At 42.5% G+C, this 27,967-nt stretch overlaps 1 protein-coding gene across 3 annotated transcripts in view; it reads right to left on the bottom strand.

The window, feature by feature from the left end:
• pax7a (paired box 7a) overlaps positions 1-27,443 on the bottom strand; it is a 41,502-nt gene extending 14,059 nt beyond the window's left edge. The window contains exons 1-7 of one of the 3 annotated variants that reach the window (XM_085924011.1): positions 27,359-27,443; positions 25,795-26,030; positions 24,336-24,480; positions 23,993-24,121; positions 7,255-7,454; positions 520-685; positions 240-469 (exon numbers count right to left, since the gene is read on the bottom strand). In XM_085924011.1, coding sequence (XP_085780137.1) covers positions 240-469; positions 520-685; positions 7,255-7,454; positions 23,993-24,121; positions 24,336-24,480; positions 25,795-26,030; positions 27,359-27,443 — 1,191 coding nt within the window. The remainder of the gene's footprint in view (positions 1-239; positions 470-519; positions 686-7,254; positions 7,455-23,992; positions 24,122-24,335; positions 24,481-25,794; positions 26,031-27,358) is intronic. The other 2 variants (XM_085924012.1, XM_085924013.1) reach the window with 2 other exon arrangements.
• Positions 27,444-27,967: the final 524 nt, after the last annotated feature.

The raw sequence follows: 27,967 nt of genomic DNA, 5'->3' as shown, positions 1-27,967 counted from the left end.
GAACGGCTCGAGTGCTCGCCGTCAACTATCAAGATGAATTTTAATTTGTTGATGTTAATCCAATTGTTTTACCAATGTAGCAATTTGGAGTCTCTGAAATAAATCCAGGCGCTTTGGAAGGCGCACATAAAAGCCCACATTGGTAGTTATACCGCCGAACATTTTAATTGGACTCAAATACGATGACATAATTCTTACAAATGAGAAGAGCGAGAGGAACATGATGGAGTTTGACTAACCTGCGGGGACAGCCCGTTACCGACTGCGTTCATGTGGTTGCTGGATGCCGAAGGGCTCATAAAGGAGTCGGAGTAGCTGGAGAAGCTGTGGCGGTTGGATGACAGGCCGTACGCTGAGCCGCCGTCACTCAGGCCCCCCTGGTGCATGGAGGATGGGGGCAAGGGCTGAGGTCTGTGCAAGGTACTACCCTCTGACGGCGGGGAAAACATACACAAGCAAGGATTCCAAGCTAAGACAAAAATAATTATAAAAACAAACATGGCAGATAAATGCACTCACCCTGCGATAGTGTGCTGCCGGGGTAACTCGCTTCCTGGAGTTGGTACGTGGGTAAAGTGGGCATGCCGGTGGGCGGGAAACCGCCGGGAAGAAGGTGGTTAAAGGCGGCGAGTTGATTGGCCCCGGCCTGCTTACGCCATCGTGCCCGTCTGTTGCTGAACCACACCTGAAGTAGATGTCAGGGAGTAACAGCAAGATTTGAAAGTGTCACTTTTTGCCTATTAGGTCCAAAAAGTAATTCAAAAATGTATTAATCTTCCAAATTTGTGCATATTTTTCATTATTGAAACAAAGTAGCGCAATGTTCAATCCGCCCTTCAAAACTTTTGGTTCATTTACCAAACTTGCCAGTACTCTGTATATTCAATCAACTGACTGCGCTTTTTGTGGCAACTTGATTCCTTAATGGAAACACGGCAAAATGATTAATCAGCCCTACTAATAGTTGCCCTATTTCAAATGTGACTACTATTTAAAAAAACCCAAAAAGAACTCTCGTCTAGACGGACAGCGTTCCCGAAACAAGCAGCACACAATCTCAACCCCCCTTGAATGAAAAGACCCAAAAAGTAGGAGTTCTTTAGAAAGATTTACACATTTTAAAAAGGCTTCTTCTTCAACAAAACATGAATATAATCAGGCCTTGTGAAAGGAGCCGGCAACCTGTTCCATTTAGCCTAGACAAGGCCCAGCCTTGGCTGCGTGCTCGGGGGGGTTGAAGGACATTGATCTATGCCTCGCACAGGCAATTCATCAGAGTTTAATACACTGTCAGCGCAGTTCATCTACTGTTGTGTTTCAAACGGCCCGGCCCATTGTGAGCGCACATGAAAGAGGGGGACAAAAGCCCCTCCATACGCCAAGCAGAACAGTGGGCACAAAGAGGGGGGCGTCCCTTTTTAAACAGTCCTTCAACAGGGACACTTTCAAGGGGACTTACACTTGCGGCTTTTTTTTTTTGGTTTTGTTTTTTTTCCAAGAAGAGGAGGTGCCTCCTTTTTTTAGTACACACAAACATCCACATAAACTCATCAGAAAGGGCCTACACGGGATCTTAGCTGCATTTGAATGTGTGAAAAAAAGGGACTTTTGGAATAGGGTGAAATCTTCATCTGCTGTGGCCTCAATCAGCGCCCGCAAAACAAATGTGATGTGTGGCTGCAGTCAAGTGGCTCCTATTGGGATGTAGTGAAGCGTGCTCGCAACTCTGAACTATCCAAACTCCGACTGGGCCAGACAAACAGCTGCCTCGCCTACCCCTCACTTCCACACGCACTCCTCCTCGCCCCCCACCCTTCTTCATCCTGCAGTGCCACTTCACCTCCGACCTCATCCTCTCACCCCAGCCCTGCTTTATGTTCGTTTTCACTTCCTCGCCCCCCCACCCCCGTTGTCATCCAACGAGAGCGAGGCGGCGTTTCATCGCTAGAACCACAAAAAGGCTTAAGCGTTTTGACGTTGATGATGAGCCTCAGATTTATATATTATTAAGGTATTCAGTATAGCATACAGTCTATACTTATACTAGCATTTAGTATTCCATCTTGTTAACTTGTTAAAACAGAAAGAAATGGAGTTGATTACATTCAGAAATAATATATTATACAAAACGAATTATTACAACGATTTTCTTTTAGAATAATAATTATTATAGTTGAATATCGTTGTGTTATACAATGGTTAAATTAAATGGCCGGTAAAATGTTTCTTGAATTCCCCCAGAACGGAGCGAAATTAGCCGAATAAAAGTTTAAATGGTACTACGAAAACTAAAACTAAATATAATGAAATTTACATTATTATTCTTGTAGCTTTATTACACCTATATTCTTCTTTGTTTCCCCATTTTTCAAATCGTTTTTAGCAGTGGCAATTTAATGAGGTCCAATCAAGACTAAATTTCTGTAGAGATCCGATAGACTTTGTTTTCAACACTTAAAAAGTCACCCTACAAACTAAAGGGGTCAAACGATGTGCATGTGTCCTAGCCTGAGGCTCTTTGACACTCCAAAGCCACACATCCACACAGCCCCAAGCCGCAGATTTTAGGCTGCTCCCTGGAACCCGATCACAAAGTCACCTTGGACCACAATTCCTCTCGGCTATCCCCAATCCGGTTTAATTCTCTGCAGCGGCACAGACAGGGAGAGCTCCCTCGCCACTTGCGTATCTACCTGCACGACGGGCCTCCTTCTCAAGGCGTTAAGAAGGTTCCTGGCATATTTGCGCTTTGGACAAGGCAAAGACGGAGTACGGCTTGCGAGCTTAGCTCTGCTGCAGGAAGCGCCGAGATGGAGTAGGACCAAAGGTGAAGGTTGCATACGTTGTGTGCAAACCTCGCTCGCTTCGGATCAGTGCTGGTATCCCTCGTGCAGTGCAAAAGTGCAGGACTCATTGGACATACTTGGTTGAGCATGCATTCTCATCATACTGTGTTCTACCAATAGTATGTTAACAATGATTTTGCATGTGCGTGTGTGGTTGTGTGTCCAAATACATTTTCAACGTGCTTAAAAATTGTGTGAGAAAGTTTAACACGCTTCATTGTGTTTAAAGCATATGGGAGGTGTCTAATTATATAAAAAAAATCTTTATATGGGCTCCCAATATTCGATTGCAGATTTGTACGTATAAATACAAATATATCATTTATATATACATATGAGCTACGGAAGCATGGAACTGCCGATTTGGAGTAAACAATTTGGACCGGGCTATGTTGTACGAACGTATCGCACAGTTCGAGCATTTATTTTCCAACAATGCATTTTGAAACTAATCCCTCAATTCACTGTACATGCTTTTTAAAACATTGTCTGTTCAGTTACTAAAGGTTTTATAACTCGTGTGGGCATGGCCTTAGCCTCCAATTCAAATCAAGACATTTGCCTCACAATCGTCCATTCACCCTTCGCCAAAAGGATCGATTGCTGGCAAGCTACCTCCGTGTCTCCTTTGAGATCGTCCCTGATCTGAGATCGTCTCAGAGCAGTTCGTCTTCAATAGACGGATCATGCGTCCAATTCCCCCGTTCAGATCCTCCATGAAGGATGCTGTCAAAAGCAGGCAAGTGCACACCGGAAGTGTGACGCCTCTCGAAAGCCAATTTGCGACATGTTGCTGCAGATGAATAGCGAGAGGCGAGATAATGACAAAACAAAATATCCAGCCCCGACACATGAGGGGGGGTGATGCAACCAGCTTCAACACACAAACACTCCGCCAGTCTCCTACCACGCAATATCACTCTTCCTCACCCTCTTTTCCTCATCGCCCCCTCCCCTTCTTCCCTCTCCTCCTCCCCCTGCCTTCCAGACTGCTGGCACTATGCTAATTAAAGTAGCTAGGAGTGTAAATTTGAGAGGAGAGTGGGATTAACTTGATAAGTATCAGGAGTACAGAAGCACTGTACCAAAGTCATTTAAATTCTAATAATAAGAAAGTGTTAGAACATTCACTCTGACGCACGGCAACAATTTCTTCCAAGCACAATCTACATAAATCCTATTTGTGCCTTTATGAAACATAAACCCCACACTGGCGGGAATACAGTTTGCCTGTTGGGTTCGGCTGCCGCCACCGGGCTCCATTGTGATCGTCTCTCTTTTGCCGCTGGTGGGCAATTGATAGTGAAACAATCATTACTTTGTCTTATATCCCTCTTGGTTTCTGTTGCGTATGAATTTGCGGCATGAGTCTGAGCTGCAAAGCCGCATTTTAGGAACAAAAAGGAACATACTTGAGTCATTTAATAAGAATCAATCAAGCGTTGGACTAGACGTCTTTAAAAAGCTGAGAAAGGAAAGAATGGCTCACTTTCGTCAATTTTTACATCTTACATGTACGATGCTGAGGTGTCCTCAAATATTTGTCTGTAGACATGAGTGTAATAAAAAATACCCTCATTCGGACACACCAACTCAAATGGAAAGAACGAGCCCTAGACAAAGTGAGTAACTTTACCCCCTTCCCCTCCTCAACAATTGATTTTCATGCTTCGTAAAAGCCGATCCTTATAACTTATTAGATTCCACTAAGTATTATAGCGACACGCAGAATGTTTTTTGGTAATGAAAGATGATCTCGTGACACAATCGGCGGCATGCTGGGTTTACTGAGTCATAAGAGGACGAACTGGTTCAGTCTAATGAGAAGAAATGTGAGAGTTGAATGTAGCTGATTGGTCTTCATCATTGTATCGGCAATTGAAGAATACTGTAGCACTGTTCAAAAAATGTTCCACCAATTAATTCTTATTTTTAGCTTTTGAATTGTCAATTTGAATGTGGGCTGAAATTGAAAAATCAAATTTTTCATTCATTTTGTTATTTTTGTAAATAGGTGTCTTTGAGAATGGAATTTTCCATGATTGTCATCTAAAATTGAATCTTCTTGTAAATGGAAAATATATGTATCTCAGTTTTAAACTATCCTTGGCGAGTCCAGTCATTTCCACTCTATAAACCCTTCCATACCACCACCACGGCTTTTTGATATTCACGCTCATGTTGACATGATAGTTGATATCTGAAGCTAAAGATACTGCAGGAGGAAGAATTCCCTCCCACTGTGACGGGCCTTCAACGGCTCGCACGGATCATATCCCGCAATTTGTCAGCCGGGGTCATAAAATGCGCTGGCGAAGGAACGCTGGTAGCTGCTGCTGAAAGTGACAGCGGGAGTTGATAAAGATGGATGTGAGAGCAGGAGAGAGGGTCTTAAAATGACAGTCTAGGCACAGACACAAGGGAGTATGCTGCCTTTTATGAGGTGCTGAGTTTGTGTTGCGAGTCAAAGCCCAACGTCGGAATCCCAGAATATATTGACAGTTCGGGCCTCCTGACTGGCTACTACTTGCTGTGCTGGAGGACCTCCGTGATCATCTCTTGGTTGTATCTTTTCCAGGCGGAGAGAATGACTTGATTCCCGCCACTTTGGAAGACAAATACGGCTACACAGTTTTTGTAATCCGTATCGAACCGGACAACTTTGGCGTTCAACGACATCTGGAGGATGCGTCATTGCAGCTGTGCAGGAGAAGCCAAAGGGTCTCCTATCTTCTCCCATCATTTGGGCACCTTTGCAGAGGCCCAGCTGGTGCCTTGCTTCAACTATGAAACACACATGTGCTTTCCATCAAAATTCACATGTAAACAACCAGAAGCGTAGCCATGGGCAAAATTCAAAGCCGGGCTCGGAGACTTCAGTTCCCCAAAGACATTCAGATGTGAATTTTCTTGTATTCTGTCAAAGTTTGGTTTTGAATTCAAGATGTACTCGTTTTGTGTCTTCATTTTTGAAAATGCAGCCCTCAAAGCTAGTATCAAATAGCAACGTGAAAATGAATCTTAACAAAATATGCCAGAAAAGACACAAGAGGTCCGCCAATGTGGTTTGAAGTCGCCATTTTAGGCTAAAAACGGGACTCAAATGGTCTGAATGCTACCAAATTTGAATTACGTGTACTAAATTGGAAAAGATTAGCTTTTTTGTTACAGCACGTGGGTGTCGCATGGTGGCGACCTTTGATGACTGCTCATAAAGTACTTAAGTCTAATAAGTCAACTCCACAAGGCCAGGCCAAACCTCATGTGTGCAATGAAGATCCACGGTTGGAAGACATCATGAAATGTATGATGTACAGATGCAGATAAACTGGCATTGTGTCCTCCATTTCATCACTTTTTTTTAAAAACCAATGAGTGATTTCTAGTGGAGCAGCTGTGTCCTGCACATGGACATGATGTCACTCCCACAGATAAAACACAAAAACCCAGCCATCTCGTGCAACAGCGCAAGATGGACACAGACATGTGTGCAAAGAGTTATTCCAACGGATGAACACTTAGCATGCGCTAACACACTTGAAGGGGTTCAGACTGAGTGTGAATGACTGCGGTAAGAGGAGAGGGCTGCCTCGGACCCCCCCCCCACCGCCCTGCCTCCACCCCACCCGGTGGCTGATTGATTAATGTCAGGGCAAAGGGGTCCCTAGAGAGGATGAGGAACCCCGTGTGATATGTGGAAGGTTTTACAAGCAGCGGCGAGCTTGAAAGTGATGGGATGAGATCCCGGCCAAACGGCCGGAATGAGAAATCCATCAGGAATGCGTCGACTTTCTCTCCTCTTACCCCCCCCCTAACTTTGGGAGAACAGCTGCCGCTATAACTCTACTGTAAATATTTTCCCTCGCTGACACACAGCTGCGTGGCACCCGAGCAGGCAGGCAAGCAGGCAGGCAACTCGGAGACTACGACACTGGAGGCTGGTGATAAGCATGGGAACGCCTTTAAAAGCACTGTGCAATGCAATCCATAGTAGTGCAACAACGATGCATTTGTTGGGATCAACGAGCCTTAAAACTACATCAACACCCATCAAGTGAGAATTACGATTCCGATGTGGAACAGCGGGCATTAGCCTCTATTCAAAGCTCATTTTAGAATAAAATTACAGCTAGTACAATCCTCTAAAAAATCGCTGCCATGTGTATATAAATAAATAATATACATAAAAAATAGCAACGTGAAAAGAATACATACAAAATAAATATATATTAAACATTTATATATTTATAAATTCCCAAAATAAATTAATTACAAATATATTTATTTATTTATTTCTATTTTTTTGTGCTAATTCTGCTAACAGTGCGTGTCCTACTATTTACTGTGAAACATCATTAAAAGAACAACAAAAAAGTGGTAAAAGTGGTGTATGGGTTAGAGACTCTACCTGCACCCTGGCCTCTGTCAGTTTGGTCCTCTGAGCCAGTTCCTCCCGCGTGTAGATATCAGGGTAATGCGTCCTCTCGAAGGCTTTCTCCAGTTCCTCCAACTGCTCGGCGGTGAAGGTGGTGCGACTGCGCCTCTGCTTGCGCTTCAGCGGCAAGTCGGGCTCGGAATCCACGTCGGAGCCATCGTCTGTGCGGCTACCTGGAGAAAAAGGACGCGGAGGGTTCAGCGATGTTGTCGGGGTAGTCGGGGGAAGAACATGAAGGCGTTTTAGGAAGGTGTTTTAGGTATTTGTGGGAAAGGAGAGCCACGGTTATTTTCTTTGTATTTATTGTTCATTGTAGTTAGTGTTATAAAGGCAAATTGTAATTTCCTGTTAATTTCTTGGGTGATCTGATTTCTGATCAAATTTTTAATCCAAATAAAAGCCTCCATGTAAACATAGCCATTGTTCTATTCGACCCTCTGAGGTAAAAGACCCCCCCCTGCCCATTTCAGGGATTTTCACCGATTGTGGGCGTGTCTGGAATTTATTCCTTGTGATAAACGTGATTTCACTATGTACAGATGTGAGAATATTATCTTAATCTGAGACTATTAATTTGTCATAGCAGAGGCCTTGAGACACAACCCTGATTCAGAAGCGGGGATCATCATGGGTAGAGGAAGTTAAATCGGAGTGCCGAAGCAGGAAAGGGGGCGGAGCTCCGTAGTTGAGTTAATCTGCCCGGGCCACCTTGCTGCTCCTTGGCCCAGGGCACACTGCTTATACACAGCCGCATCGCATTTGTGTGTGTGTTAACAAACAGCACAATATGGCGGCAAAGCCATTCAGCTCAACGCTTGTGTTTGCGTCTACTGTCATTAAGTGAATTAGAACACATTTTACACAACTTTTCAGGCATTCAGCTAAGCCGACGATTTGCTCGAGGAACGGAGATACGGCAGAAAGCCGCACAATCCGCACCCGACAGGGACGTTTTCTGACAGCAAAACGCGCATTACCATCGTGCATTACCATTAAAACAGAATTTTGAAAATTGCATCATTTTCACCTCCTCTGCACGTCTATTCAGACTACATGGCCCCTTTCATTTCATGTCACAAAATTCTTATTTTCATAATTTCCTCATTGAGACAGTGACAAGGCGGCGCTGACGTGCCAGTGTTGCTGCAGGCCTTGTTGGATTGCATCACTCGCAGTCCAGAAAAGTGTGGGAGAGGGAAAATAAAAGGGGGAACATGTGCAAGAGCCGCCAGATTCTCGCTCATGACACCATTCAGCTCCAATCAAAGACGAAATGGTCACCTTAGCCGTTGTTTTCGTTTACGGTGCTCTCAGGCTGCATCTTTTAGCAGAAGTGGACAAAAGAATACTCTCCGAATAACAACTGTGAGAACAAAAGAGCAACAGAGCTGGCAGAGTCTCAAGGCCGACTCCAGAGTTTAATTAAACAAGGAATTATGGGATTATATAGAGACTATCATCACAGGCCACTCCACCAACATTTTTTGGTCCCCCCTGAGCTCGCGCTCGACGATTCTCTGCGGATTACAACGTGGCCGCCGGACATGAGGACGCATTCATTAAATCAATTCTTCAGTCTTATCCGTTTTAATAAAAGATTAATTCTTGGAACGCGCGCCGCCCTTGAACATACAAAAGTTGGATATGTACATACACCACGTATCCTTTTGTTGGTTTTCATGAGGATGCGTACATCCGTCGGCCGGCTAAGTTGCCGTGACGACACTTGAGACCGGGCCCGGATAGCTTTCCAAAGTCACCCCTGTCGATGCGGACTCGAGGGGACGCCCAAGTCTCCTTCCACGATCGTCTTTTCCTTTGTCCTTTACGAGACTTTGCGAGGAACCTACCGCGGCCCCCGGTGTCACATTCAGCCCGCCACCGGGCTAATGACTGATAACCCTGGACAGCTGATAGCATGTACGCCGGCTCTCCATTAAGCCCTTCAGAGCCAACACATCTGCTCTTAAACATGAAGCACAAGCACAAGGTCAACAGGCCTGCCTGTAATGAGGACGGGCGAACGGGAACATGCTACACACATACCAGGCATGGAGCACCCAGCTGGGACTGGATGTGAAAGAAAGTCCATTGACCCAATTATCTTTCTTTGAAAATTACTTGGGCAGTTTTGTTCAGTTTGGTGTTTTTATCTGGAAAACAACATTTCTTGGAGTTTTGTGACTACCCAGCTTTGTGTTTTTGTTTTTTTGGGAAGTTGCTGTGACTTCAGGAAGACTGCAGGCACAATTTTAGTGTGTTTAGCAGCTAATGACCACATTTAAAAATCATGTCTTTTGTTTTGTTGAACCCATTCGCCAGTGGTAATAATCACCTAAACGGGCAAACAACACTCCCACAGGGGGCTCGAGACCGATCCGTTAATAGTCCGCTCGGAAACAAAAAGGTACATACTGATTAGACCTCCGCATAATACCACCGCTCGAAGGGTTCATGGGATATTGATAAACCTCTCTCGCGTCTGTCGTTACTTACATAAAGTCCAATTAGAATCTAATTATGCGCCATCCAGTGGGCAAGATTACTGCGGAGCGTTCTTCTCCAGGGGGGCCCCCTGAAGGTTTACCCAACCCCCAACCTCCGCCAAACATTGATTTTAAATCCTGGTCAGAGCTTTTTGTATGGCTAAGTGCTTGATTAAGATGGAGAATGAGTTATTTCTCATGAAAACTTGTGAACGGCAGAGTTGATTCCGAGACGTTCTTCACACTAGTGTTGTATGGCTTCGAACTTCCATGAACAACCGTGAACTGCGATTCCGATCGGGATCTCTGGACTTTATCCCACGATCCACATAAAGTAATTAAAACTTTGTTTACTTCAGGAATTTTGTAAGAAACGACCAGCAAAGCATGTTTAAAAGGAAAATTTACAGAATTTCAGGCAAAATAAAATGAGGTTGTCGACATAGAAGATTATTTTTTTTTTAGCTTAATTGGGATTCCGGCAAACATTTGGGTGAACAGATGAAATGTTGACTGCTATGTTTACTTTTAATGTGACACGGAGTCTTTTTTGAAAGACTGAGCTTACTTAGTTCATATAGTTTGAAGGTGAGCTGGCGTTTTAAAGGAGCCCCCGTGGATTCCCCCGCGAGTCTCTTAACACTCCAGATGGGATCCTCATCACCCACAATCCCAACACACCCTTCGACTCCTCCACCACAATATTAGAAACAGTTCTCAGTATGATGTAGTGCGCTTCCCTAACAGTGTCAATCAAAACTCAACATTATTATTTTTGTAAAGCCACTCTTTGTGCAGGTGAAGAGTTTTTGGGTTCAAATTTGGTTATGCCAAGTTGAGAGAACAAAAACAGGAGAACCCTGCTAAATACATGGATGACAAAAACAAGCTTCTGCCAGGTGCTTTATACAGTCGTGAATAAAAAAAACAACTAGACTAGCCAAGCCGCCATGTTCTTGATATACCAGCCGCACCTTTAGCGTGCTATCCGAGACGTGGGGACAAAAACAGACAGGGCTTTGGCAGCGCGGCATTAGCTCATAATGGCTCATTTTGAAAAGCATATTAGTTCCAGCATAATTACGACGAGGCCTTGCGCTCTGTGTGTGCGTGTGCATGTGTGTGCGTGTGTGTGTGTGTTGCAGGCATTCACAGGACCAGTCTGTGAGCTCGGAATCACACCAGTTGACTGTGACTGACAGCAGATTTAGCTGAAAATGCTGTTTACTTCCCCTCCCTTGTATCCCACAGGACAAAAATAACACGGCGTCTTTTCTCCCCCTTTTTATGTTGACTTGTTTATTTTTGTGCCTACCTTTTGTCGTGCATGATAGCGCAATTATACTTTTTGTCAGTCATGGGGGGAGTTGAGTATCAAAAGGCCTAATTATGCACACGGCCCCAGATAAGCGATGGGATCTGCTATCTGTGACATGCATCTGTCTCTGTGCTGTCTCTGCTGCTCCAGGCCTGCATATAAACAGGCCTGCCTGTCCTCGGGACTGCATGTGATTCAAGCGCACAACACTGTGGGATGTTTCGGGGATGTGGAGTTGGGGAGGCGGCGGATGGCGGTTGGCGGTGCAGCAACATCAAATAACTAATAACTTGCTCAATTTGCATTTTTGGGACAACGGCATCACCGGCGAAGGCACGTCATCCCAAAGGGGGTGCCGAGTGAAGGGGACGGTCCCGATTCGCAGTAGATAGCGACTTTGCGCGACGGCGACGAGATCGGCGATAAACGCGACACTTTGAAAGACAATTTTCGCCATGAAGAACCTCCCGCGGTTATCTTTTAGCGGGTGGGAAAACAACAACAAGGAAAAAGTCTCTCTCCGGTGTATTGTATTAAAAGTATTTGGAGTTAAGTTGAGGCAACTTTTTCCTCACACTATGAACTCAAATACAATTGGTCAAAAGCCATGCTATGGGGGAGAAATACTTGAAAATAGTTTTACTCCTTTAAACTTAATAAAACTCATAGAAAATACTGTTTGCAGTGTAGTATCTACGTATGACATGCCTTTAAGAGGCGGAGCCTGGTGGCCTGCCGCGTGATGTTGTGAGTGTCTGCGTGTGAGCTGTGGTCAAAAGCAGCTCCTCTGAGAGTATTGTATTTGTGTTTTATCGTTTTGAGTCCGTCCAGTAAACGGCTGAAGTGCCTCAGGAGGATAGTCAGTGAAGCTCTTCACGGCAGGACCTTAATATCACACATTTGTTCAACATCTGACCCGGACAGTTTTGTGTTGTTTTATGGCAAGTCATCAATCTTTATCTCCATGCTCCGCCCTCGCGCAAAGATGGAACATATGACACCGTTAAGCTTCACTCATTTCACTCACTATACGTCGCTGGCATAGAAAGAATCTACATTATTTGCTCATTAACAGATGAATGAAGGGGAATTAGATATTTCCTTGGTGCGCATCATTGCTGATCGATAAAACACAAAAGGGGTGGAAACGCCGACACTCGCAATAAAAAAAAATCAAAATTTGGACTGTTTTTGCAGAAAAAATGTCCAAACTTTTCATCTGTGGGACATTCTTTTGTCTGTCGGGAAGAAGAGGAGGAAGAACGATGGGAGTTTTTCTAATCTTCTCACAACAAATGATTAGCCAGCAACCTATTTTGGAGTTTAGTTTTTTTTTTAGGGGGGGGGGTTGGTTTGAAGCGTGAGGAGCAGCCGTTGGGATGCTCTTTTATAGCTCTTGTCAGTGGGAAGAAGGCGCGGTGCATCCGTGAGAGCGCACGCTAGCCGTTGGCCCTCGCCCCCAGTCCACTGGGCCTCCCTGCCTTTTCAGCCCGCAGAGACAAGCTCCTCGGGGGGCCATTAGAGCATGAATAGGTGCCTGACAGGCCTGTGCAGCACCGCGGGGCATCCATAAATGCTGACATATTGACTCCCCATGCCTGGGTGCTGCCCAAGTGTGAAAACGTGACAGCTTCGAAGGGTGGTGGGATTCGCTCTTTCTTTCATTTACAACCAAACTCAAAGTATTTCAGCACCACTGTGGAGGAAAATGTTGTTTGTACACAGCGAGGCAACCAAGTCTTTTGCTTTTGTTTCATCAACAGTATGCTCATGCTGCAGTGCGACTTCATTTTCCATTGTGTTCCACTCACAACAGTACAGTAAGCATTTATTCATGTTTGACTCAGATTTTCTTATATTGTGAATCAAGCATTGTTGTAAAATCTGAATCCCCCCCCTTCATTTCGGAATGGCTTATTCTAGTGTATTCTATAAAGAAAGCAATGTTTTGTATTTTATAAACATGTATTCCATATATTCATATATAAATGTGAAAAGAATGGATGTAATAGACACAGTAAGCGAGCGCCGCGAATTCCCCAGGGAGGCAATGAGTGACGATGCAGAAATAAGCCCATTAGTTTGGGAAAATCGGTGCAAAGTTGTTGGACAATTTGAACACATTTGTGATTGGCAACACTCACAGGGGGGGGGGGATTGCTGAATGTGTTTGTAGTCTTTTTGTAGGGCACTGCTAATTAAAACAAATGAATATGGTGGCCCATCATGAGCATAAAATGGGAAATGTTCTGGCGCTAAGTAGCATAAGCTAATGGGCATTTTTGAAGACTAGCAGAGCATGGTGGCGGTGGTGTGTGTGCTAAACCTAATTATTGTTGCACATTATGCGGCCCTCTTTCCGTATTGTAATAAAATTAGCCCCAAAACGCCTTTTGTCTGGTTTGCAATGCAGCTCGGCGGTGAGCAGTCAAGACTTTGACAAGCCTCGACGGCGAGGTGAATCGCTTGCAAAGTGCTTCGCCGTCTTTTCAATAAATTACGTGCCTCCTGACCGCCTCATCTGATTTTACATGGACATCATAAAAGCCGGCGTGGCGTCGACTAATTTTGCCAAAGCTACCATTTTGCCGGAATAACGACAGCTTAATCAGCACGACAAACACGCATTTGTGCCAGAGGTCCTGCTTATTATTTTTTATTATTACGACTACAGAAGATTCCCTCAGACAGGCGAGGAAATCCAATGCCAGGGTCTTTTGATGTGCCTCGCGTTATACCGAAACAGTAACAAATGTCGTACAAATTAAATAGACCACTCTGTCTGTCAAGCACCGCACATCATTAAAAGTCAAACGTGATCCTTCCTGCTTCCTATTTTTTGGAGTCCAAAAGTTTACAGTCATCTTCCCAGTAGGGAAGATCATTTCCTCACCTAAAACAAAAAAACAAAAAACACACACACATAATGGCTTTTGTTGTCGTTTGACGTCAACTGTCAGCCGCCAAACATGTCTGATAAATAACTCGTTGGTCGGGATGACTGTGATTTACGGAATTACACGGTGAATTAAATCATGTTTACAACAGAAATTGCTGCGATGGAAGCACAAACAAAAGATGGAGTGCTTTGTGCCTCCTAGCGGGAACGCAAGATAATATTCTACGTTTGTTTATCTTCTTTTTTGTTGTGAAAGCTCTCTGTGTTTTTAAACAATAGTGACTATTGTCTTTAACGGTCATGAGGTCAATCAGTTACGGGTTGTTGTTTTTTTTACCGCGGTTTAATGCCGTGTATGTCACCTGCCATTTTGTTCTAACCTCTAATTAAAGCAACAGTAATGGATCATTTTTTGCTTAAGCATCATGTCTTAAATGCACACAATGCCAACTATTATTAACATAACACAATAATAGAGTATAAAACAAATGCTAGCTCAATGCTAGTCATCTCCTTTAGCTCTACCAGCATCATGTGAGGTCTTGGAGATAAACAGCTAGGCCCAAATGTATAAAGTTAGAATTTTCTAATTGTGCTAACAACCCATAAGCAGTCGGACAAATGTCGACTTCATTTAAGAACGGTGTCACGTTAACGTTGAAACCAGTACCGGATAAACACTCCCTCAGAGTCTTCCCTCTCCAGTTTTCTCCCATTAAAACACCATCTTCCCTTCACACGTCTCTCCCGGTGAATCAGCCGTGAGAGGTAAATAAATGGCCTTTGGGGAGACGCCGACCTTCTTGTCAAGACACATATCCACTCGAGAGCCGCTCGTTGTCAACTCGTTCCTCCGAGCCAATTCCTCCGCTCACTCCAGTCTAATGGAGGCCAGCCTCCGCGATCCTAGCAGAGGTAATACACCCCAATCGAGATTCATTACAAGGACAAATGCCTGAGCGTTATGTCCACTGCAAGTGACACAAGACTGAAGAAATAAACCAGCTCCCTTGCTGCAAATTGGATTGCCAATACGGCTCACAGATGTTGGGAGAAAGTGGAGAGAAAGACAATGGGGCAGAAAATAAGCCACTGTAATGACTCCACTTGGTAAACTAACACAGTATTGATCGCCTTCTCCTCCTCGTTTGTTTAGAAAAGCCTCATCCTCGCTAATAGCTGTCTGAGAGTGTAATCTCTCTGCCTTGTCCTCCCCCCACATTATGTGGCTCTTTTCAGAGCGCCGGTCCTGTGCGGCGCTGGGCTACGCGGCAATGGCAGCGCCCGCCAATTGTTTGCTAACGTTGACACCTGCCAGAGCCGGCTCGCTCTATTCGGGGGCCTCTGACGGGAGGCTGCCCCCCCCAACAGCACTCCGCCATCCCTCTTTAGCCAGATTAAGTGCAGGGTTGCCGGGGTCACAAATCAGAGGACTCCCTCTGAAGTTGGGAGGCACCGAGCCAGAGAGCGAGTGGACTCAAAGGGAAGGCTGCAGAGGGGAGGGACGTGGGGAGGGATGAGGGATCAAGAATGACAGGCTATTGTCCACTCAAAAGGACGCCAAGAATGTATCGTCTTGGCTGCTGGCCCCCTTCAAAAGTATATCAACACGGGAGCCCGCTTGAGTACAATGGCCATTTCGTAAAGACATACTTTTTACTTTCTGTGTTTGTCTTTACTTATATTAAAAAAAATTTTTACAACGGACCTGCATGGACTGATGAATAATGGATATTTTGGTGCAAAGAAAATTTCAATGATGGCATTGTGTTTTCTAGAATTGGCTCTAGTTTTTGAATTATTCCAGAAAAGTGTTAATAATGATGAGGCTGCAACTATCCAGCAAAAATTTCATTTTTTAAGCAATATTGTGAAAGGCGGCAATCGCAAATTTTCTTTCATGTGAAAATGCAAACAAAGATCTCAAAATTAGGCAATACTGGCAGTAAGCAATGGATTTTAGCGAAGCAGAGAGGTGTGGGGAAAAAAATGTTTTAGCGTAAGCACACAAGCAAAGTTTATGGTTTAAAAATATCTTGTGTAAAGCCGGCAAACAGCATTTTTAGTTAAAAACATCCAAAATTTTGACAACAATTTCTAAAACATATGATGCAATATTGGATTCCTTTTATGTCACAGTATTTTCTTTTTCGCGCTATTTAAGGCAACAGAGCAAAAAATATAAAAAATAGCCAGGAGAGACAGCACCCTCCTCCCGCCTGCTCTTCCTTTGCAGATGTACATTAATGCAAAATTTGAAGAAAAAAAAGGGAGCGAGAGCTAAAGCAGAAGCGGCCTGTGTCCTTTTTTTTTTTAAGAGTGCTGCTGTCCAGCCTTATCGTGTCAGTTTGAAGGCCCCCATTCAAAAGTATTCATGCATCTGCCTTTGAGGCACAATGGCTGCTAGTTTATAAACTGTCTGCCTGGGCAACCAAAGGCTTTGGTTCCTATTGTTTTGGTCCCCTTAATAAACTTTTCGGAGGAGTTCATCAACTGGCCTGAATAGCAAGTTTCAAGACAGAAAATAACAGAAAGGCCTTTTCTCTCCTCCCCTCCTCTTTCTCTCCTCCCGGCACGGAACAATAGCGAGAGGAGGCTGTCAGACATCACACAACCTTTTTTTTTTTTTTGCACTTTCTCTTTCCATGCCGCAATACAAGAAAAAAAGTATTCACCCACAAAAGGCAAGAGAATGAAACCTCTTGAAATGGAGCAGGAAGACAATCGTGTTTTTTTTCACACAAACTGCTCAGGAAAGTAAATGTTGAATTTTGGAGATGCACCAGACAGAGGACTGAGTAGCTATGAAAAAAAAAAAAAAAATCAGAAGTGCTGCTTCGATGTTTTAGCAAAAATTTTATTTTTTTCTTTAAGCTGAATTTTTTAAAAGGTTTGAAAAAATCACTACATAGTGTTTTTCAGACCATTAAATTATAACTAAGGGGGAAAAAAACGAAGCAATATTGCATTGTGTTGCCAGAGTATAAAATAAAATGCCACTTGTTGTCAACTCCGATGACAGCATGCAATAAAATTAGGGTCATTTTGGCTGTAAGCCATTAAGCCTCTGTTACACCTTTAAACTATGTGGCCAATGTTAAAAGTCCTTAGACATCTGCTTTAATTAATTTCATAGTCAATTAAAACAAGGCTTCACTGCATGCATTCTGCCCTGTTCGCCTGCTGGCGGCCGGACAGCCGTAATTGATGTAATAGCCGGTAAAGCGGGCGAGGAAAGCTTTGAAATAAAAGCCCACTGTGGTCCAATTCAACCCCCTCCAAACCCCCTCCACCATCTGACCCCAAAATGCCTTATTGGCTGCCCCCGGACCATGCCGCCTACTGTTTCCCACCGATGCTCCCAGCGCGCTTTAACACCCTAATTAGATGTGACAAGTTCAACGAGCCAGTTTCGCGGGAGGAAAAGCCGCTCAGGTTATGATTTCCGAGTCGGAGCCACAAGGGATCGTGTGGACAGCTGATTCCTGTCAGCCTCGTTCATCTTCTCACAGCCAATTAAACATCAACGCTAACAAAGCGGGCGACGATTAAACGCCTCCGAGGAGGGGAGATGGAAGGCTTGGCGGCGGGGAAGATGACTGAATCATACTCGGAGCCGTTTCTAATATTATGGCCCTCTCATGGGGCCTGAATAACAACCCCAAATATTAGAAATAGATCTCACTGAGATGCAATCTTCTCAAAACAGGACCACAATAACAAACATGTAAAGTTAATAGCTCATTGTCAATCAAAAATGCACATTATCTTTAGAAAAGCAGTGCGTATATTTGAAGTCTAGGAATAATATTTGATTCATCAATTAATTAACCATGTAGATTTGATTGAGTCATAAAAATGGCATGCACGACTAGGCTGTGGCCAGCAGAGGCGCTGTGGATTCATGCTCAATGAGAATGTGACCCGAAGAAGAACATGAAGTTGCCTAGGCTAATTGTTACACAGTATTTAACATTTATGGTACATCTTTTTTAATTTTATGCGTGAAAATGACTTTTTCCACCCTTCTCATTATATTGCAGCTCAAATTGGCACGTTTTAAATTATTATTATAATATAGTGGCACAAAGAGGTCTGTCAATTTTACACACACAATACTTTATCTATACTAAGCAGTAGATACGAAAAATATATTTTTTTATTAAGATCGTGTGTGATTCTCCTAACTGCATTAATTACTGACAGGGTCATTGGATCGCACTGACCTTCTTTGGTGTACCAATGTGCCACCTGCAAAATTGTTTTCCTTTCTAAATTCCTCCACCTGTTGGATTGCAGAGGAAACATATTGACCGAGCCGTTTGCACATTTCCCTTCATACTTCTGAGGTTCTGGGTTTGAATCTTGCCTCGGGCCTTCCTGTGTGGAGTTCGCATGTTTCTCTAGGTACTGGCCAGCTTCCTCTTACGTTCTAAAAACATACGTTAGGTTTGTTGAAGACTCTAAATTGTCCACAGGTGGGAATGAGAAGGGTTGTTGGTCCAAAGTAGTCCTTGGGTCTCGCCAAAGTCAGCCGGGCTAGGCTCCAGCTCAACCGAGACCCGAATGAGGACAAATGCTATAGAAGATGGATAGCTAGACTACGCTTGGGAGGTTCATCTTGCATTTAGTGAAAATTAGAAAGGAAATCAAACACAGACCCTAATGAAAGGCGGCCTATGTTGTTTTGTGACAGGATACCTGGAGGGGGTATCACTTCCTGTTTAATTTGTCTCACGTGGCGTGAAGACCCCAAGCGCACTACTCTATCCAAAGTGTGCGAATTGAATTTTGGTCGGTAAATAAAATGATGTTATTAAACATCACAGGCTGGTGACATCACACTAAGACGTTGCGTGGTGCTCTTCGGGAGCAGGAAGTGTTAACCTTCAAGTGCTTCCCGACAATACGCGATCACAAGCCACCTCCCCTCCCCGTCGACGAGGGGAGAAATTGAATCCCTTTAAGTTATTAAGCAGGAAAGGATTATAAAAGGCTCTTTATAGAAATGAGCTAGAAATCCCCATGTCTTCCTCTGTGTAGACTTTTTAAATTTCCCACAAGAAGCCAGGGAGGGAAGATTGGCCCTTTTCAAGAGGAGAAACCACAAGAGATGAGGGGGAACCTTTTTTTTTTTTTCTTCTTCTTCTTCTTGCTCTAGTTGTCGTTCCCACATGGTAAGCGCGCCACTTTAATTAATAGACAGCCTTGAGAGGTATCACTGTCATCTGGGATAATGGCGGCAGAGTGTTTGTGCCCCCATGAATATTTGTGATGTGATCAAAGTCAAATGGCAGCGCTGAAGGAATCTAAGCCTTCTCCCCCTCTTTTATTTATTTTTTCAGATCTATATTTCTGTCGACGCTTAAGCCGCTGACACTGAAATGTCACTCTGGGTTTGGTTGGCCCGTACCCCCACCCCAGTCTCACCACTCTTGCTTTCATTTTTATTTGTTATTGGACCTAACACGCTGACACTTTTTCCCCCCCCAAACAATGTTTTAATAAATAACTGTCATTATGCAGTGATCCAACAAATATCAATTATTAATATGAAGTACGAGTATTTGTGGAGTTTTTGTGATCTCAAAGGTTTTATTTGATCTAAGGATCATACAGTGGTATCGTCATGGTAAATGGGTTGTCGCTTTTCTACCTGCTTACTCATTCTCCATCTGATGACACGCCATCAGTGTTTTGTTCAAGGACACTAGGTCACAATGGCCGAGGAACCCCCAAGCTCTGTGTTGTCTACTCTACATGCCTCCATAAGGGATGTAACTAAACCAAAATTGAATTGTTCCATTTTGAAATCGGTGCATCCTTGAATCATTTTCCATCCTATATATTGAGAATCGTATCGAAGTATGTGGAAGATGTACACCGGGTATAAATCTGTTTGACGTTGCTGAAGATTTGCTGTTTCTTGACTTTAATTAATTCTGGATGACTTGGTTGTTGCATGTAAATAAACATGCAGCCCACATGAAATTTAATTTCATGTCGCTAAATTGTACTGAATGAAAATATTGGTCATCATTGTATTGAATCATTTTGTGGAGAGAAATGCACATCCTTATAATAATAATAATAATAATAATAATAATAATAATAACCTGAATTATGATTATGATTATGATTATTATTATTATTATTATTATTATTAATCGTTGTCTGGTGTAGCCGCATGGTGCAATGTAAATTCCAGTGCGAAGTGTCTCGAGTGTGTGCGGGGCCATGGGAGGTTAATCCGAGTTTAATGCAGTGAAGCGCAGCGCGGGGTCTGCGCTATGATGGGTATGTTATCTCTGCCCACCATTTGGGTGCTCTCCCCTCTCAGTTCCTAACCAAGCCAAATAGCTCGTACAGATGGAGTTGTGCTCGCTCACTCTCCTTCCTCCGCGCCCGAGGAAAGAAAACGTTATTAATAGCTAAATAACTCGCCCATACTTTCACTGAATCTCTCTCACACACTGTTCCAGATGGATTTGTTTGAAGTGCGCTCCAGTATCCCCCCCCCCCGCCCCCCTTTCCACACACACACGCTAAAACCTCTGCATGCCCCCCCCCCACCCCAACATCGCCTTCATTCATTCAGCGAGGTTTATAGACAAAATATTGTCAATGTATACATTTATAAAATGGGAGATCGTGCACGCTTTGCTGCGTAAAAGGACGACCTGCAATGGAATAATACTTTGTGCCGCCACCCCAAATTAAATTTCAGACATGCTCGCGTGCTCTCCACCCTACCCCTCGCACCTCTCTGTCACTTCCCCTCCTTCAAACTGGGGAATAATCCCACCTGGCATCTGTTTAATTAGACTGAGGACCTGCTAATCCCGCGATTTGCTCGAGTGTCCATCGCCTGTCGCAGCGTGCGTCACTTGCATGTGTGGCAGATGTGCATCATGCAAAAAAAAAAAAAAAAGGGGGGGAGCTGATTACATTTATTTTTTTTTATTTTTCAGTGTCGATTTTTTTTCACGAGGACACATTTTCGTAACGAATGTAAAAAAAAAAGAACAAAGAAGTAATCTTTTTGTTATACTGTAGAAATTGTGATTACTATTATAGCACCAATACACACATATTTGGGTGATGTTCATGGCAAAGTAATTAGAAATTACGAGATACGATTTCATTGTTATATTTGAATCAATTCTATATATATGAAGAAAAATATACTACTACTACTATTATTATTATTATTATTATTATTATTATTATTATTATTATTATCACCACTAAAAATAATAATCATAATAATCATATTAGTTTTATTGAAACATAATCAATTACAAACCGTATAATTTTATTTTATTTATAACTAATTTAAAGTCTGCATTTCTTTTCAACTTTCGTTATAAATATACTGTTGTGCTACATTTGAGTAAATTTTTTCAAAGAAAAATATAACATTGAATCGTTTTTTACAGAGTTAAACAAGTCTATCGCTTCGTGTTGTAAAATTTGAAATATCAACATTTTTCCCCTGCATCGTCAAACATTTTTGTTTCCTGAATATTCCTATTATTTGAATTATGATTAGCAAGAAACATAGCGCCAATTAGAAACCAAATAATAATTTGGTGGCGTGCAAATGGCCCCGAAACCACATTTTGAACATCCTCCTCTAATCTGCCATTAACGGAAAAAGACGCGACTGTAGTTTGATCAGCTATTTTAATGAACTCTCGATTAAAGCTGGGATAAATCCGTGATGTAACCTCCAAAACACGCACAATAAACAACTCGATAAATAAATAAGAAGGACTTAAATCTGGAGACGCAAAAAAAAAAAAGAGCAAGAGCAAGAACGAGCGAGTGGAATGAAAATAAAAGAGAAAACCTCATGAATGTTTGCGCCCAGGGCGAGCCACGATGTGAGCTCGGCTCTGAGATGAAAGTGAAAAGAAATAAAAGGCTGCGTTTAATCTGCTTGAAAGCCCCTCTCTGCTCATATAAGGGGGGCCGCGCCGCGCGCCGCCAGAGTGAGCGGCTGATTGGGGATAAATACATTTGTGAGCGTGCCTGCCAGCTATTACACCCGGTGTGAACACGTAGTCACCTATTCAGGCGAGCCTCGTCTCCGCTGCTCCCCGCTAATAAGTATTAACATTATTATTATTATTAAAAGCCATCTAGTCTTGTCTGTTTTTTTTTATAGCCATCTAATTCTCTCCTTGATGTAAAAACACAGGCAAAACGGCGACAAATAGCAGCTAGGGGAATTATGGGATGGTTTTAGGGGAGTACACGTGGTCAAACGTGCATGTGGACACTTGGAGAATTTTTTCTTGAAGCGTGGCAAAGGGTGCAGGGGGAAAAAAAAAAGAGAAGACAAATAGAGAGAGCGTTTTCACGCTATCAACTGATTCCACTCCATCGGGCCATTATATGAAATTACAAAACTATCTAGCAGCGGGGCGTGCTGAATAATTCATTTCCTTTTTATGGGTCCCCCTTGCCCTTTTGTCCAAAGTTTCCTGGCGTTTGTTTGAGGGAGAATGGACGTGCCAGTGCGGCGCTTCTCGCTGCTCTGCTTTCCAGGATTTTGCTTTTGTGGCTCCGTGCAAGAAAAAAAAAGTATCAATGGAAGGCAGGTTTGTTGAAGTTCGTATTCAAGTTGAAAAGGGGAGTGTAGCTATGTATGGCCATTATTATTATTATTATTATTATTATTATTATTATTAAAGCTTGAAATCCAAATCCCGCGTTCCAGGTGCGCGTTTACGCAATTACACGCAATTGACCGAGAAATGCGAACTCGAAATCAAAACATTAAGGATGATAGAAATTATTGCCCTGCATAGCAAAGTTTTAAAATTGTATAGAACGTTTTATACATTTTTATTCATCGTTAGTCAAATATAAACTTTCAAAACGATATATTGCCTTTTTCATAATCTTCACTACTTTCAATTAATGATTGGCATTTTTGATATGCTATACTACAAGCCTATACATATTTAATTTAATCCCGATGTTCCAGCTCCAAATTTGTGAGGTGTGCGTAATTACGCACAAGTGATAAAACACGCGGTCATTCAGGATAATTTTCACAATGTTGGGCGTTCGTGTAATTATCCGAGGGTGACCAAAAAAAAGTGATTGAAAATTCAAATATATTCATCCATCCATTCATCCATCCATCAACCGCTTCTCACGATGCACATAAAATAGGATCCCCAGTGCGTCTATTATATTATGTATATTTAGCATTACAGTATTTACAGTAATATATATATATATATATATATATATATATATATATATATATATATATATATATATATATATATAAGAAATGCTACGTTTTTAAATATATTGTTTACTCCAAATTATTTTTTCAAATATATTGTTTACTCCAAATTATTATAAATTCAGTATACATATACTTTACTGCTGGCGGTGCAAAATATTTATTAAATTCCAATTCATGTACAAAATGCTCACAATTACTTTAAAAATTAAGGAATAATATTCTTAAACTATGTATTGTCGACAGAATTTTTCTCCACACCTTCCAAATATGATTTCCCTACACATGGGTATGCATCTTCCTGCTAATATAATGGAAAAATCCATAGTTTTCCAAAATGGAAGCATTTATGGAAGCAACTAACCTCATTGATTTCAACTTAAAAGTAACAAGTGACCGTGGGTCAGCAGCCGTTTAAGGGGGGCTTTTTTTATGGGTTGGAGAATGGGGAGGGTCAAAGCAGCACACCGCGAATGAATGGCTGAACGTGTGAATGAATGAGGCGCAACTGGCCAACACAAATTAATTTCCTGCCGCTAAATACCTTCATGCCAAGTCTCTCATAAATAATGGATTGAATGAGCAAAGGAATCAAGTCCCACGAGGACGTCTCGGAGGAAAGTGCATTTGGACAAATTTGGGCAAATCTTCCCATCCGAGCTGACAAGACATGCAAGTGGAATATATATATATTTATATATAGAGAGAGAAGCCATTAAGGGCCCATAAGGTTGCTAACTTACATTTATCACCGAGGATGCCATCGATGCTATGCTTTGTTTTCTTTTCTCCGTCTTCATCCTTCTTATCACAGTCATCCTCGTCATCTTTTTTGCCAAATCGGGCCCTCAAAACGCGGCTGATGGAGCTCACTAATGACAAGAAGGTAAATGGGTGATTAGCCCTTCAAACCCACAATACAACCAAATCATCTTATTTGAAGGACACTGCACAAAAGTCAAGCATATTTTGCAGGCATATTTTTTCTCCTTGAAAAAAAAAAAAAAATCAAGCAGTTAGACGACAAGCGATTCTGCACTTGTCGGCTCCTATGATAAGGTTATTAAAAGAAGAATTGCAGCTTACCAGATGAAGCCTCACCTGAAGGAACTGTGCTTCTGTCGCACACCCCGTCCTTCAGCAGCTTATCCCGGATCTCCCAGCTGAACATGCCCGGGTTCTCTCGCTTGTACTCCTCGATCCTCTTCTCCACGTCGGGAGTGGCCACCTGCTGCAAGTTGCAAGTTGACAGGGGGGGGGGGGGGGGGCAATTTAATTGGTGCCATTTCATGGTGGGACATTGAATGCAGTCATACACAGATGGGAAAAAAAAACGTATTATGGGGAGCTAAAAAAGTAATTTACCTTGGAATAACTTGAAAATATTGACATTTATGACAGTTATTTAGCACAACAAAGCAAGTTTTTGCTTCAAAACAATTGGCTGAGTTGTTTTAGTAAGTTATTAGATAATAGAAAGGGCAATTAGTTCTGTAAACTCCTATTTCTTTATTGAAAATGAGAGAAAGGCACTTTTCATTTGATTAAATTTAAATAGATTTATTGAATTGTCCACCTTAAAATTCTATTGAATTTTGATGCCTTGAAATTCTTAAACATCATTCTTGAGTGTATCACTATAATATTTATCACTGCAACATAACATATTGCTCACTTTTCCTCATGCAGATGAAGAATTGCACAGAGTGACAATACAAGGAAATATACACACATGCATATAAAAAAACACTTTTATGGGCTGATGCTATTACTGAAATTGGCTGGTGTTCCTAATGATATGACTGGTGGCTATATGTTAATTGTGGCTTTTGTTAAGACAGCAATATTTCAAAATTGCATTTAAAAAAAATAAAAAAAAATAAAATGAGGAATACACAACTAATAAAAGACGATAATTTAACTTCTTGAATAAACATCACTTTTCAAGATGAATAGATTGTATCAGAAATGAAAGCAATTGTGCAGTATAGCATTATTGGATCTCATCACATTGTGCAAATGTACCCAATGTTATATCAAGTAACTATATAAATGAATATTATTATTTTTGACGTAGTGAATAGTGAACAAAGGATGCAATAATAGTCGTAAAGTTAGTGATTCAAGTATGCTATTGCGAAGTGTAGTGACACACACGCGCACGCACGCGCACACACGTACACGTTCAATTTTATTGATTGTTGTGATTGCTGATATAGTCTACTGTGCTCGTGCACCTAATTACGTATATGGCCGGCCTCAAGCTCAACAAATGAATTACAAAAGAAAAAAAAGACAAATATATGAAAAATATTATAAAACGAAGAGAGAATGTTTTGCCGCATTATTTACCTGTTTACATGGCACCAGTTGCATGGATGAATCAATTATGAGAGGTAATTATGGTCATGACGTTGATACAACTAATTGCAATGAATGCCATTGAAGCGCGCAGGTGTCCCTATAATGCTGGTTCCGCAGAGTGCACGCTTTTCTGTATGGAACCCCCCCCCCCCCCCCCCGCCAATACCTCAACCCCACTTACCCTGGGCTTGCTGCCTCCGATAGCCCCCGGGCGGATGGAGCCGGTCTCCTGGTAGCGGCACAGAATCTTGGACACGCAGCCGTGCGAGACGCGCAGTTGTCGCGAGATGACGCACGGCCGTATGCCGTGGTGGGCCATCTCCACGATCTTGTGCCGGATGTGGTTTGGCAGGGGCCTCCCGTTGATGAACACGCCGCCCAACTGGTTGACCCGGCCCTGGCCCAGTGGGGTGGACACTGCGTGGGCGACATGATTGTCAGAACATGTACAACAAAAACAGAACAAAACAAAACCCCACGCGTGCATAATTTCGTTTTTTTTTTTAATAGATATGATGCACAGATTCAGTGTGTCATCCAACGTGCATGCACCCGAGCCTACTCCACGCGCTCCAATTCCACGTTTTAAGAGCCAGTGAAGAGGCTGACACTTTGCCACCTTGATTATTCCTAGTCATGCTGTCCAAATATTGATGTGATCCTCCAACGTTTCTCCCGTGGCTTATTTGCCATTTGCTGCGACGGCCCTCTCGAGCAAATCCACAGCCAACTTGCAAAAGCGACACGCGCATGTGTCTGTGTGTATGTGCGCGCGCGTGTTTTCCTTTGCCACTTGAGCACGAACGCAGCCCTAATGGGAAAATGGTTGCCATAAATGCATGCAAATACAAAAAGTGGTCTTCAGACGTATCCGCCTCATCGTCCCACTGCCGTATGCTGCAGACAGCTTGAGTGTGCGTGGGGAGTTGTCGCCAAATTAACAATTAGATTGCCTCTTTTGGCGGCCCCGAGCAGTAATGCGTCTATTTTAATGCTATTAAAATAGACACTTGTGTTATTGGTTGTTATTGTTGTTTTTGAGGCATACGATAAAAAAAAAGCACATTTGTGGTCGTTTAAAAATGCTCACTAAAGAGCATTATAGAAAAATACGCACGACGTTGTTTAAAATAACATTAAAAAGATAATTTGCAGCATGTCATTTACGTGATATAACTAATAGGAATGGTAAAAACACGTAACCTTCATGCACATGCAACTTCGATGTGTAAGAAAAATTTACATTTGTGATCCTTCACACAAAGTTGATCTGAACATAGGAAATATTATTTCAAACTGATTTGTGCTATGATGGACCGCTACTGTTATTTTTCATTCAAATAATGTTTAAAAAAATGTTTTTAAATATGAACTCAGTTCATCATTAATGCAAAAACCTTCAACCTCGCGATATATATATATATATATATAACTTTGGGTACAGAAAATACCTTTGGGATAAATTAAAATGTGATTTTTTTAACGATATCAGTAACAGTAGCCTATACAATAGACATGATCTTGAAAGGTTTTAAAATAGAACTTGGATCTCGTTTCCTTTAATTAGATACGTGACCTTCATGTAGGCCCACGCGCAAAAAAAATGTAAACATAAAGAAACAAAAAACATGTATTCGATTTTCTTTTTTCATCTTTTTCAATTTAATCTTTTTAATTTACGACACACTTGTAACCTTAATGCGAGCGTCTCCAACCAGACCCAAAAAGTCTCCATGTCCGCTCACCTTCCAGGGGGAAGCCAGTCCGTGGGTAGTTCTGACCCGGTGTGGGGCGCACCATTCGAGGCACTGTTCCAGGTAAAGTAGCCATCCTGCAGCTACTCGCTCAGCAGTAGCGCCACACAAAATAAAAAACAAAAAAAAACGAGAGGACTCGAAGCTGCTCACACAAAGTCCAAAATGCAAGGAATGTATTGGTGGAGGGTTTAAAAAATTGGGGAAAAAGAAAAGGAAAAAAAAGACTGAAATAAAAAAATATGCTGTGAAATTCCAATCCCAGGTGGACTGACTGGACAAGGTTCACATAAATGAAGGGAGGGGGGCAGGAATTAAAAGTAGAACAGCAATGGTATATTTAGAAAATATTGATAATGAGTCAAGAAGGCAATTGGGAGTTTGGCAAAAGCAGGCCCTCTTGTCCCTTTGGTGCATTTGGCGTGAGTGTAATGTCTGCTGGCTGCGTGGAAGTAGTTGAAGTGGGCAACTTTGGTGCACACATCGTGGGAGGAGACAAACGCGCGCTCCCATAGGCTGCCGTGGCCTTTTCCTTTTCGCACTCAAAGCCAGTGGGCTCAGCCTGCAGCCCTGGCGACCAATCACAGGGCCGCGTTGGAC

Source organism: Syngnathus leptorhynchus, chromosome 11 (genome assembly GCF_054491065.1).
Source record: "Syngnathus leptorhynchus isolate UIUO chromosome 11, UIUO_Slep, whole genome shotgun sequence".
In the NCBI taxonomy this organism is placed as follows: Eukaryota; Metazoa; Chordata; class Actinopteri; order Syngnathiformes; family Syngnathidae; genus Syngnathus; species Syngnathus leptorhynchus.
The sequence above is the reverse complement of the archived record's forward strand: the minus strand, read 5'-3'. Positions and strand labels throughout refer to the sequence as shown.